The 14,287-nt window shown below is 41.7% G+C and overlaps 1 protein-coding gene across 1 annotated transcript in view; it reads right to left on the bottom strand.

Annotated features, from left to right (window-relative positions):
• rasgrf2b (Ras protein-specific guanine nucleotide-releasing factor 2b) overlaps nucleotides 1–14,287 on the bottom strand; it is a 265,513-nt gene that overhangs the window by 77,938 nt on the left and 173,288 nt on the right. The window contains exons 16-17 of the mRNA XM_041185342.1: nucleotides 7,839–7,964; nucleotides 5,630–5,744 (exon numbers count right to left, since the gene is read on the bottom strand). Coding sequence (XP_041041276.1) covers nucleotides 5,630–5,744; nucleotides 7,839–7,964 — 241 coding nt within the window. The remainder of the gene's footprint in view (nucleotides 1–5,629; nucleotides 5,745–7,838; nucleotides 7,965–14,287) is intronic.

Below are 14,287 nucleotides of genomic sequence, written 5' to 3' on the forward strand. Positions count from 1 at the left end.
TGGTCAAACCAGTGGCATTTCCTGCAGGTGTGGTCATCCAGACTGCCAGAAGCTTCTATGACTTCCCACGTACTGCAGGCCGTGCAACACATGAGACTGAGCTCCCCTGCTATACCAGTAGTTAAAATACTCTTACCCTAAGTTTAAGCCAAGCAGAAAATTATTGAAGTTTCTTTCTTTTCAAAAAAAGCTAGGACCACCTTTCCTTAATGTAGTTTCAAAGTGGAGAAAAACATCTTACCCACTACCTACCAATCAGCTCTTTGCTTTGCGCTGACGTCACTTTCGTTAGCCTTTTCGGATTCTGGGAGGGTTCCTGTTGGGATTAGCCACTGCTCGGACTGTATCCAATAGCTCATGAAAGACTGTTAAAAGGCAGGTTATGAAATGTAGACAACATCCTCGAAAATCAATGACGGTTCTGTTAGTCTTCTGCCGTAACTCCAGGAGAAGCTTGATCGAATCTACTGTAGGGGATTGGTTGTGCCAACCCTTTACCATTTCCAGGCTTTTCCAGCAGGGGAGGAACCTCTTACAAGGCCAATGTCTTCGGGCAGGATAAGCATGAATGATTGATGTAAGCAGTCTCCTTGATCTTTAGTGGTGTTTGCGTCCATCTGACTGCATCTCAGACTCAGCAAACTCCGACAGGTTCAATGCTGGAAGGCACCAGTGGCCGTAACCCTGGTGTAACAGCCAGGATCACATCCTACAGATTTTATGTGTAGCATGTCTGAATTTCACTTTCAATACTGAGGCATTTTGGAATTACACCTTTTCTGTATCAGTCAATGGTTATCAGTAAATAATATCTGATATGAAACTACAAATACAACAAGTCAATCAGCATCGGAGACAAAATACAAAAGCAAAATACTGCGGATTCTGGAAATCTGTAATAAAAACTGAAAATGCTGTAAATGCTCAGCAGGTCTGGCAGCATCTATGAAGAGAGACGCAGAGTTAACAGGCAGAGTTTTCCATTCAGGGTCGACACCCCAACATTACCACCATGTGGGTCCTGATCCTGCACCGCATTGGCATTAATCTTTGCAAAATTGGCTAATTAGTCATCTTAAGGCACACTTGCCATTCAGTTAAGGAAGGCGGGGCAGCTTTCAAATCTGGAGACATAATAGGAAGTCCACCAGAACTGAAGAAGCTGCAGCTGCAGTTGCAGATAAGGGAGAGAGATGGTGCCTCCAACATGAGATGCCCTCAGTACTTTTAACATATTTGGAACAAAAAATGGCCACAGCTGCTGGACAACCGCTGTGGAGGGGAAACCGCTGCACAGAAAGGGTGGTGGCTGCAGCTGGAGCCAAGTAGGTGGGAGGGCCCTCAAAGTTATCCTGGAGTGCTACCCTTACCCACCCACCGCCTTCGAAAACCCTGCTCAACATCTCCAATCTGTGACCTTTCATCAGAACTGGGAAGTGTCATAGGCCTGAAATGTTAACTCTGTTTCTCTCTTCACAGATGCTGCCAGACCTCCTGAGTTTTTCCAGCACTTTCTATTTTTATTATCTGAAATAGAATAGATAGTTAACATTTTGAGTGGGACCCTTCATAGAATTGGTAATACAGGGTAGAGTGCATCTTTACAGGCCTAGAACAAAGTGGAGGGAAAGAACAATAGGTATGAGTCAGGAGTACAGATATGATAACTGGTTTTGCAAAGAGGCAACAATACATATAAATACATTTCTAAAGTTTAATGAGTTTTTGTTTGATCGAATAGAAGTGGTGATGGAATCATGCTGTTGCTGAGGCTACTGAGAAAAACGCATAAGTATAAGCAGACTTTCTTATAATAAGACCAGAAAACTTGGATTCTGTTTGGCAAAACTTAAAGACCCTCCCATCTGAACGTGAGGAACTGCTGAAGTTTAATAGGCTTAAACCATGCAGCTTAACAGTTAACAGCAATGATTCTCTTCCTGCTGCTTTCCTATCTAAGACCACTTTAACCATTAGGGCAGAGTTGTTCATGAGGCACATGTAAGGTCTGGAAATATAACTCAAAGAAATTTATAATCTCAGTTTTATTTATGCTTGGGGAAAAATCTCCCCGCCCCATCAGGGAGAGGGGGTGGGTGCAGGAGTTGGCGCACCTCCAATCGACACTCCCAAACAGGGACGCGTCGCTATTTTACGTGGGCAGGCCAATTCAGGCCCACCCAGTGTGACGCCTGCTCGGAAGCGGGTGGGGGGGGGATTCCCTCAGCCGGGAGTGCGCTTTTTTGCGCATGCACGTGAAAGAGCGCACAGATCTCCCTGAGACTAAGTGCTGCCTCAGGGAGATCGGCTCGGAATTAAAATTTTTAATACAAATGATAAAAAATTTCCCTGACATGTCCCCTCATGTGACATTGTCACATGAGTTGGGACATGTCCATAACTTTAATAGAAAGATTGGATAAAAATTTAAATACCTTCATGAAACCTCATCCCGCCTGTGGATGAGGTTTCATGCTTTTTCCGAAGCCCGCCAGGGCTCCCAGCCTGCCTGCCAACCTTAAGCTTGGACAGGCAGGTCCATTAATGACCTTATATTTCTTATTATAAAAGCAAAAAATTGCGGATGCTGGAAATCCAAAACAAAAACAAAAATACCTGGAAAAACTCAGCAGGTCTGACAGCATCTGCGGAGAGGAATACAGTTACTGTTTCGAGTCCGTATGACTCTTCAACAGAACTAAGGAAACATAGAAGACAGGTGAAATATAAGCTGGTTTAGGAGGGTGGGAGAGGGGTGGCGGTAGAGCTGGATGGAGGGCCAGTGATAGGTGGAGATAACCAAAAGATGTCATAGACAAAAGGACAAAGAGGTGTTGATGGTGGTGATATTAGCTAAGAAATGTCCTAATAGGTGACATTAAGAGTAGAAAGCAGGACAAGCATGGTACAGATAGCCCTAGTGGGGCTGGGGTGGGGGCAAGGGATCGAAATAGGCTAAAAGGCAGAGATAAAACAATGCATTTAAAAATAATGTTCACAGGTCCAGCAAAGCTCAAGGCAAACTGGAGGAACAGCACCTCATCTTCTGACTAGGCATTTTACAGCCTTCCGGACTGAATATTGAGTTCATCAACTTTAGATCATGAACTCTCTCCTCTATCCCCACCCCCTTTCCGAACCCCCTTTTTTCCAATAATTTATATAGATTTTTCTTTACCCACTTATTTCCATTATTTTTAAATGTATTTCCATCCATTGTTTTATCTCTACCTTTTAGCCTATTTCGATCCCTTCCCCCCACCCCACCCCCACTAGGGCTGTCTGTACCTTGCTCGTCCTGCTTTCTACCCTTAATGTCAGCTATTAGCACATTACTTAGATAATATCACCACCTTCAACACCTCTTTGTCCTTTTGTCTATGACATCTTTTGGCTATCTCCACCTATCACTGGCCCTCTATCCAGCTCTACCTGTCCCACTCCTCCTTAAACCAGCTTACATTTCATCTCTCTTCTATTTTTACTTAGTTCTGTTGAAGAGTCATACGGACTCGAAACTTTAATTGTGCTCCTCTCCACAGATGCTATCAGACTTGCTGAGTTTTTCCAGGTATTTTTATTTTTGTTTTATATTTCTTATTATTTAGTTTATTTTGTTTAAAGTTTGTGAGCCAGGTGGCTTGCACAGTACTGTTCTTAAAGCTATTACCTTATTGATGCATAAATCATAAATTGGAACACATCAACCCGGATCTTCTGAGCAGCAGCGATGATTGTAGCGTTGCCATTGTGCTGACACTGCTGCACATTACATCTAGGACCTTCCAAGCCTGGCTTCCACAGAAATGTGCAGCACAGTGCCATTCTGGAAACTCTGTCAGAGCGGAGTAGTGTCAGGGGAAGACAGGACAAGCCCTCTTTATGGCACTAGCTGCCATATGGTAAGTTTAAAGGTCCAGTCTGAATGTTAGTGTATGGATGAGTGGTTAAACGGGGGAGGTAAGTGGGTAATGTGGGTAAGGTGGGTTATGGGGTAGGTGGGTGAGGTGATAGGTGCAGGAGTTGGTATATAGGTTGGGGAGTAGTTGGGTCAGGTCCTGGGGATGGTGGGCGGTCAAAGGGGAGGTCAGGTGGCAGTCCAGAGGTCAGGGGGGGTGGTTGGGTCCAGTCAGCAGAGTATTCAGGTTGGGAAAGGTCAGGGGGTAGTAAAGGGGTTGGGAGTGTAGTCAGATTGGGTTAGGTGGGTAGTCGTAGGGTCAGGGGGTCAGTAGGGATCAGTTGTGGAGTTACCCAGATGCTAGACTAGGTTTTAATCTGTCTTAACATAACCTGGGTAACTATTCAGGTAAGAACTGTGGAACTCTCCGAAGTCTCTGATTCTAGCTCAGATGGAGATGTTCATGGAAGGCCCCAGGGAGCAGGAGAATTGCCCATCAGAAGTTGAAACTTCCCAGCAATTCCCATGTAGGGCAGTGCATCAGAACTTCCATAGGGTCCTGATGCACATCTCAGTCATAGGCTTAGTCTCGGACAATCCAGAGACAGGGAAATTTGGTCCATCATCTGGGATATAGATACTTGAGATATATGCAAATTAAGGGAAATTTGGATTCAATCATTATATTTGGAAAGTGATGTGATATGACATACACTTACATTCACAGTCCATAAAGACAAAAAGCATAGACACTTCTCCATTGGGACATTTGTCTGAAGTGATGTGGGAGGCATCCCAATTTGTAGTGGTAGTTGTCTCCCTCAGGTCCAGCAATCAGCCACGTTAACCAGCCAGTCACTAACATATCTTGCGTGGCACAAGTATTAGGTTATTAAGTTTGCTGCAGACGATAAACAGTTCACCAAGTGTGCAATCTTGGAGTCAAGTCCAACCCCAAAGAAATCTTTCCTACTTCCCTGCCAAAGGAGAGTGATCACTTCTTGTTCATTAAGCAAGTAGCAAGTGTTGGTCTGAGTCCAGAAACTCATCTTGGACAATTATCTGAACAGCACAGCTCACCATAAAATGCAAGTTCGAAGTGTAAAAGATTATGTACTGTAAGAGATCATCCAAGTTACATATGCGAACAAGCATTAGTAAAATGAAAGAGTTAAACATGATGCAAAAATGGAAAGGAAGAAAGAGGGAATGTGAATAGAAGAATCCCACAAGAAAATCAGTAAGGTAAGTAAGATCTGAAGATTTTGAAGTCAATGTTCAGACCAGAAGGTATTAGTGTATCCTGGAGGAAAATGAGATACTTTTCTTAAAGGTTGTATTGAGTTTAGAAGGTAGGATACCGAAGATGGAAAGATTAATTTAAGAAAGGTAAGGGGAAAGGTGAGGAGCTGTCTTGGTAACTGGGACTGAAATTTGCAGAGGACACCTTTGCCCTCCTCAGTACAGAGGGAGCCACAGCATGAGCAGAAAATAGAGTGTAGGAGATTGGGGGTATAAATGTAAACCACTGTTTATGGACAGGCATCAGTGAATGAAGACAAAAACAGAAATGTGGCATTTGCAGTGGCTGACTGCTCTGCTCTTCCAACAATTTTTATTGTTATTTTCAACCCATTGGCATACTGAAGAATATAAAATGAATAGAAGAGGGTAGCTTTACCTCCCATAGAAACTCGTCTAAACTTTTCCTGCACTCCAGAGTTTTCGGCTGGTGGACTCCCATGTCCTGCTGCCGCTGTGGCAATAGCAAATGCTGAAGTAGGAGACACAGAGCATCGTGCATTGTCCATCTCCCTGCTGCCAGGTCCCATCACACCAGATTGAGCTGCATTATTTAAATCACACAAAGGATATCCTTAATTCTACCAGTTTGTAGGTACAGTTAATGCAAATTGTAAGACACTAAATGGTACAGCATGCTAATACTTTGTCTTTGACCCTAATGACATTAGTTAAGCCATTGCTGAGATTTGAATCCATCTGGTGGTTGTAGAATATTGTAAAATGTTTCTAAATGCAACTTAGAAAGTGAGGTGTGCGGAACAGCAAGAAATTGTGACAACATATTCTTTCATGTTGTTTTGTCCTAAGACATTGAAGTATATATATCTATACTTCTTCAGGACATGTTGTAGAAACCAACTTTAGAGACCCATGTAATGTTTACTGCAGAATTGTTATACAGACCACACTGTAGCTTTATGAATGCAATATATAATTTACAGGCTCTCAATTTCCTCAATGACAATTACACCATTGTTGCACTGGAAAGTTACACCTTTCACCGGTAGAGGGAGTTGACATAAGTTTCCTGGGGGAAGTTAATTGAATTATTTTTGGTGAAACTCTGATGTAACTTGAATGCAGAGACTGCGGGGGATATTTCGGATATGGGCGATTTTGGAAATGAAAATTGGGAGAAATGCACAATGAACTGCTAATCCAAAGTAAAAATGAGTTTCCGTGTAACTTGCTGGCATTACCCCCTCCCTCGCCAGGAAACTTCAGTGAAACAATGGCCTAATTTTTTAAAAGCACTGCACAGAAGTCAAGGAGCAGCCGAACCCTGTTCAACAGCGAGGTGTACAATAAAAGGTTTTTCTGGCAATTCTCACCAAATCACTTGATGGCATTAGGCACCAACACCAACAGTCCAGATTGTCACATTCATGTCCACTTAGGTGCCCACCAGGCAACACCTCACGTACAAGAAACACAACCAGCCTTTCTGATGAAGATCTCTAATCCTCCTTCAAGACCTAGAAGGCCAGAACCTTACACTCCTGGGTCTTCCTTTTACCAATCTGGACACCAACATTAGTTATGGTGCCAGCAAAAGCTGACATTGACATAGTATCCCTCCAGATTTGATTAACAGTGCAGAAAGAAGTAAGAACACTTGATAAGGGCAGGCAAGGGTAGCATGTCACCACACTCACTCTTTCCTCCTTCCTGCTCTGGGCAGCACCACATTTTCACAATCTTAAAGTAATATTCAAACTACTAACCCTTCACACTAACACCTAGGTAATCGTGTCTAAAATGTTCCTAACTCATACCACTTCCTTGCAGAATCCCAAAACACTTTCCCCCACTCTAATCTTCTCACACACCCACATCTGTCATTAAACCTCTTAACACTCCTTAACCCAGGCCACATCACCCTACACAAACAACCTTCCAGCCCATTACCTTGCAATAAAAGAAATGTTTGCTTTGAAATATACTTCGCACTTCTGCGTTATTTATGTCTATCACGATAATGAGAGTAAATAGACCAATCAGTACATCTGGACTTCATTGTAAAGGTAATGATTCCCTTCTGGGCCAAAGAAATATGCTTGTCATCAACTCATAGCTTATGTAGAAGGCGGTAAGTCTGAGGTTCTGCCACTGCAGTCAATTATTTGCTTAAGATGTCCTGCAGAAAATGCCTTCACATGCAGCAGTAAATGACGACAGAGCCTGGTTTGCATCATAGATGGTCATCAGCGGTTGCTTGGTTGGCTTCTTCTATCTCTTAAGCTTGTCATCATAGCTCCCTGTATCCTGGGGAATCCAGTTAAACTGCTCTGCTGCCTGTCAGGTGTTGCTGACATGCACAAATCTGGCAGTTCTATGAAAGAGGGCATCCGTCACCTGTTGGTTACATGCATTGACAGCTCCCCTGTTAGTGTTGCACTGATATCTTGAAGCAGAGTAGAAGGAAACAGAGCTGTAAATAGTGAGGATTGATGTCACTGTAATTGCCACAGAGAAAGCAGTTGTGAGAGTGCAGGGATTCTGCAAACCTTCATCATGATGTAGGGAGAGATGCCCCATGGAATCCTTGGAAAGAATGCACACCTGTCCAGAGGGGTCCTCACAGACCAGGTGTGGCCTGTCCAAATACTGGGGAGGGTCATAACAGGTGGTCTACTGTCCTCAGCTATGTTGACTGATCCTCCTGGCCTGGATACATTACTGTTCCAACTCTTCCACCAACTGTTATAATGGCATAGGATAGTTTGTCCATGAGGAAAGCCTTTCTTTATCTGAATTTTATCTGAATGTGGAGAACAGCCATATGTCAGGAGAACAATAACAGTTTTCATTTATTTTAGTACCTTTAACGCAGTAAAGCGCCCCTAACAAGAACTATCCTGTGCCACAGCAAGCAATCAATAAATACAGTAAGACAGAGCTATGGAAGATCTTAATTTTGACCTATTGTCAGATAGTTAGTAGTCAAATGAGCAAAGGAAAGGTAGATATCATGAGATGGTTGGATGAGGTTGATAGAAAATGGGTAAAGGTGGTAGATGGATGTCAGGGTGGAGACTCATAACCACCAAGCAATTGAGGTATTCACCAAACATATCAAATACCAGGAGAATGTTATGAATGTTCAATGCAAGTCCATCTAGAGACCAGAAAGAAGTTTACACATTGTACAGCTAGACAATGAAGAAATATTCAAGCCAGTCAGCAACTGAACAGCACGGAATGAAGAAATGAGAAGAGGTAAGAGGTTGTCAGATAATTGAACAAGCAAGGAAAAGGAGCTGGGATCTGTGGAAACCACTTGGGAACTATATGAACTGGACTAATACAGCAGGTGCAAGCAATTGGATGGAAGTTTTCTGATCTTTATCACTTCACAGTATTGAACAAAGTAGCATGAAAGAATTATGAATATTAATAACTCTCTACTGTATATAGATGCCATCAAATGCAATCTCTAATTAGTCAAACATGCATCATACAAAATCTCTGATTAAGTTAGCAAACTAGAGACACATTATTAAAAATAAGCGTGAAAGCAGCCTCTTGCCATTCAAAAATGACATTCAGTAAATGCAATGCTTTGTGAACAGGGTTTGTGCATAAGTAGTCTCCAGTTACAGTGCAGTCTAATTTTGATGAAACTTAAAGATATGCCTCAAAAAATGTCACCAGGGTCTCTCAGAAATTAATGCAATTTTCAATACACTATCCACTACGCCTATGATATCATTTGTCATCACCAGGATCAAATCTGAACATGTACAATAAAAACGCCATGCGGCATTTTCCTGGGATGTGGCCCAACAGTGAGAATGATCCCAAATGGTGTCATTGGTAGCCAGGAAATCCATACTATTTCTTTACAACACATTTGAGAACAGAATAATAAACGAATGCAAGCAGAGCATAATTGACACCCTCAGTGAATTGCAAGGCTGTAATCAAATTGATGGGTTCAAATGATATCCTAAAGCATGAGAACAGTTTATGCTGGTCATCAGAACCCAACAACTAGGTCACTGCCTGCTTTATAATACATTTCAGGGAGTGAATTTCCTTCATAATTCTCCATTCTGCTAATGGGGTGTTTTGTTTCTGTTGCTGATTCAAAATGTGTGGTCTGAAAGAATGTTGATTTTATGGGAAATATTGGATTTTTCCCCTAATTTTCTATTAATTTTCTGCAGCAAGACCTGCGGTATTCTGAGTTACTTGTACAAATTAGGAATATTCACTCCCCTGCACAGATTATAAAGCGCCAATCCAATCAAAAGACTGAAACAATGGGAATGAATTTCGTTGGGTCTTCTGCTCCACTGGTTTAAACAGGGTTTTGGCTGAAATGTCACTGTAGTTACTGCAGCCAAACAGGAGAAGCCCTGAGGAAATTCCCCATAATGCCATAAACTAGGAAACTAAAGCTTTGTTAGTCTACAGACGCACCTGACTCCCATCACTGGGCTCCATTAACTCCCTCCTACGTATAACTCAACTACTTTGAGTACCTTATCTAAAGGTTGTAGACACAGCTTACCATCAAGTCTGAGCAGCTGCTGGCTGAGGGAAACGTTTCTAATATAATATTTCTGTCGTAGTCCTGAGTATGCCAAGCGTGAAGTGTTAATTCTTTTTTTTTAATCGAACAATATGAACATTTTTTCATGAACTTTAGATTTTTTTGTGATAAATTTTTAAGTGTCTATGTTAAAAAGGAAAAGATTCCGCTGCGTGGAAAATACAAACAAAAGGTTTTACAACCCCGCTGTGATGTAAGCATAAAGGATTATTCAAGCATGTCAGGTGGAAGAGCATTGCAAGGTTTATTGTTGAAAATAATATTGGATATTCATTACATACCTTACTGTAAAGCAAAACATTTGGCTTTGTTATTTAATTCTAATCCCTGCATAATAACATAAGAAATAAGAGAATAGGAGCGGGAGAAGGCCATTTGGTCCCTCAAGCCTGCTCCACCATTTAATAAGATCATGGTTGATCTGAATGTGGCCTTAGATCCACTTTCCTGCTTGGCCCCATAACCCTTGGCTCCATTGTTGATCAAAAATCTGTCTAACTCTGCCTTGAATAACCCAACTTTCACTCCTCTCTTTGGAACAGAATTACAAAGACTTAATGACCCTCAGAGAAAGAAAAAAATCTCCTTACCTCAGTCTTAAATGGGGGACCTCACTTTTAAATTGTCCTCCCTAGTTCTAGATACCCCCCCCACACCCCACCACAAGAGGAAACATTATCTCAGCATCTACCCTATCACCAACAACATTCTTTCACAGGATGGGCAACAACATCCTATGAAAGAATAAAAAAAACAAACCCCCTCAGAATCTTGTATGTTTTTTTCAATAAGATCATCCCTCATTCTTCTAAACTTCAATGAGTATAGACCCAACCTGCTCAACCTTTCCTCATAAGACAACCCCTTCAACCCAGGAATCAGCCTAGTGAACCATCCCTGGACCACCTCAAATGCAAGTATATCCCTCCTTAAGTAAGGAGTCCAAAGATACAGACAAAAGTGTGGTCTCACCATTGCTCTGTACAGTTGTAGCATGACTTTTCTACTTTTATACTTGATCTCCCTTGCAGCAAAAGCCAACATTCCATTTGCCTTCCCAATTATTTGCTATACCTGCATGTTAACTTTTCATGATTTATGTACAAAGACACCCAGATCCCTCTGTACCATAGCATTCTGCAGTCTCTCTCCATTTAAATAATATTCTGTTTTTCTATTCTTCCTGCCAAAGTGGACAATGTCACATTTGCTCACATTCCACTCCATCTGCCTAGTGTTTGCCTATTCACTCAATATATCTATATCACTTTGCAGACTCTTTGCTTTGTTGTCCTAACTATTTTTGTAACTTCAGCAAATCTGTTTACAATACTGTTGATCCCTTCATCCAAATAATTAATATGGATCATAAATTCCAGATCTCTTTTGAATTCCAAATTCCAGATCTAAAAATACTCCCTGCTGGCTATGTAATACTGTTAATGGAAAAGCTGCATCTTTGAGAAAGTGATGAATGTGAACCAGATATTAATGTTGTAATAGTGGCAGTGTTTGTCTCACTAACATGCCCCGCCATAAGGGACAAACAGTTGCCGGGGGAGGGGGGGGGAGGGTTGTTGTTGGGGCAGGAATTACCATGAATGATCTGTCTAAGCTGTGCGCATACATGGGTGCACAACAATGTGCAGCTATGCAAAGAAATTTATAGGAACCACACATTGGAATAATTCTGCATTTTGAAGAAAATTTAGAGGAATCATTGCACACCAGCCAGCTTTTCCTCACCACAGACCTCTAAGTAAATGCCTGCTCTGTCCTCTCTCAGAATTAGATAACAGATCCAACAGGTAAACATTTCCCTTGTAACAGTGTGAATTGCCAAATAGCCTAAATGACGGTTAAAAAATACTGTAGTATCCTGGATAGTTGAGAGTCACCACAAACCTCAGTATTTTATACTTATGTAGGACTTTACACATAAAAAAGGACACCTTATGACCTTGTGATAAAGAAGTGGGGGAGAAGTTCCAAGTGGTAACCAAAGGTACAGTTAAAAAGGTAAATTTTGAAAGTTGGGAAAATGATGGTGAGTTGCAGGGATCTAGAGAAATGACTCCAGAGCATAGTAAAACAGTAGCTGAGTAAAGGGCTGGACTTTCACTGAATTGGGATGACTTGGGAGCCCTTTAAAAATGGCAGCCATGACCTGGTTCCAGAATACTTGAGCCCCTGTGGCCCATCATGCTCTCATTCCAAAGTATGTCCAACAAACAACCTCTATGCCCCATCATGCCACCCATGCCAAGATACGCTCTCCAAACAACCCCTATGGCCCCATGTAAATTAATGGCATTCCCATGCCCATTTACCCATTATACACTGTATAGAACCAATGAACTATATAGTGACAGTAGGATGTGTGAAAAAAACTTAGTCCTTCATGGATAACTTTCCTTTCTTAAAAAGAGCTCCTATTTACTACAGCCCACTAATAGTGTCAAACATATAGACCCTTGAAAGTTTCAATAGCTTAAATTGTAAGCACTGGAAACCATTTTGTCTTGTGTAAGAAAACATTGTGAAATTGACAGCATAGATCAGAAAGCCAGAGCCGTCAATCAAGCAATGTTTTCTCTGGGCTCAGGCGTTTCACTAGGCTAATGGATTTCTGGGCTCGAAGCCAAGCCTCATTATGTATGCTTGGCTGAGAACCCAGAATAGAAGTCTTTAAAATGTCTTTGGAGTCTATAATTGTTTTTAAGAATGTTTGAGAAGGACTCTTAAGGGTTTGTTTCAATTGTGAAGGGATCAATTGTAATTTTCTTGGATAATAAGAAATACTGCACCATTTGACCTGGTGATCCTTGACCTGGAAGCTAACAGGAAGGAACTTAAAATGAAGAAGCTGTGTGGCCAGACACAAAGGAGAGCTACAAGCAGGAGATCTTGAGGATGAAGGCTTACTTCACACTGATATAGACACAAGGACAAAGCAAACAGATCGAAAAAGGAATACAGCAGATTCTTTTGAAGACAAGAAGCACATCTTTTTCAGGAAGAGGTCAGTTTTTCTGTTTGGCAGAAAAGAAGATAGGAGCTCTTGGAGGCAATGTGCGAACTGGATAGAAAGGTCTAAAACCTGGAAAGCTGTGTGAATAGCTCAGAGATGCTGGATGTTTTCCCAGAAGTGGCCAAACTGTGAACTAGGGTGTTACTCATTGGTCGGTTGAAAAGGACCTCTGGAAAGCTACACCATCAGAACTGTCATGACCTGAGGGAGAGAGGGTTTGTAGAAGTGTGCCTTGCTGATGACAATCCTACCCATGAAACTCAGAAATGAAAGCTGTTGTTGGATAGGACTCCTGATCTACCCTGCTTGAATAAAGAACAGTATATTGTGGAGCTCTGTAGCTATGTAGTGTCACATGCCTGCAGAGAGTGATGCAGGTAATTGTGTTTATGTAAGATGTATCTTTGTTGCCTAATTGTTTCAAGTGGAATTTACCTTTTTATTTGAAGTATCATTTGCCTGTTAATTCCTGTTTAATTTACGTTGGCTCTGATTTGAGTTAAAGTAAAAGTTACAAAAAGTGAAATCTTGTATTTTTTAATTTGGGGGATCATTTGGTTATTGGGGGATCATAACTTTGGTTATTTTGATTTATATTTCCCCACGGGGATTGTAACAATAGTAAAATACTCCAAGGTTCTTCACAGGAGCATTCTCAAACAAGTCTTGATGCCATGAGACATAAAATGTTATTAGGACAGGTGACCAAAAGCTTGGCCAAAGAGGCAAGCTTTAAGGGGTATCGTAAAGGAGAATAGTGTGATAGAGAGGCATAAAGGTTCAGAGAAGGAATTCTAGAGTGTAGAGCCTAGGTACCTGAAGATATGGCTGCCAATAATGGAACAATGAAAATCAGTGTGCACAGAGACCAAAATCAGAGAAACACAAAGATCTCAGGAGGGTTTTAGGGCTGGTGCAGATTACAGAGATATAGAGGGGCAAGGCCATGAAAGGATTTGTAAACATAAATGAGAACTAGAAAATTGAGGCATTGCTGGTCTGGGAGTCAATGTAGGTCAACAAGCTCAGGAATGTTGGGTGAATAGAACTTGGTCTTTGTCATTTACAGGCAGCAGAGTTTTGGATGAGCTTAAGTTTATATGGGGTGGAAGATGGGATGTCAGCCAGGAAAGCATTATAATATTCAAATCTAGAGGTATGCAGGTAGAAATGAGAAGTTGAATCAGATCAGCCATGAATGTATTGAATGGCAGAGCAGGCTCAGGGGGTTGAATGGCCTATTCCTGCTCTTAATTCGTGTGTTTGCATAGGTAACAAAGGCATGGATGAGGATTACTGGAACAGATGAGCTGCAAGGGTGGGGGTGTGTGGTGGAGGGTGAGTGGTGGGCAGAGTCAGGTAATGTTAGCGAGGTGCAAGTAGACAGTCTTGACGTTGGAGCAGATATATGGTCAGAAAGTCATCCCATAGCACCAAGGTTGTAAACAGTCAGATTTTGCCTCAAACAGTTGCCAGGGAGGGATGCACCTCTGGT

This window comes from Carcharodon carcharias, chromosome 4 (assembly GCF_017639515.1).
Source record: "Carcharodon carcharias isolate sCarCar2 chromosome 4, sCarCar2.pri, whole genome shotgun sequence".
Taxonomy (NCBI): Eukaryota; Metazoa; Chordata; class Chondrichthyes; order Lamniformes; family Lamnidae; genus Carcharodon; species Carcharodon carcharias.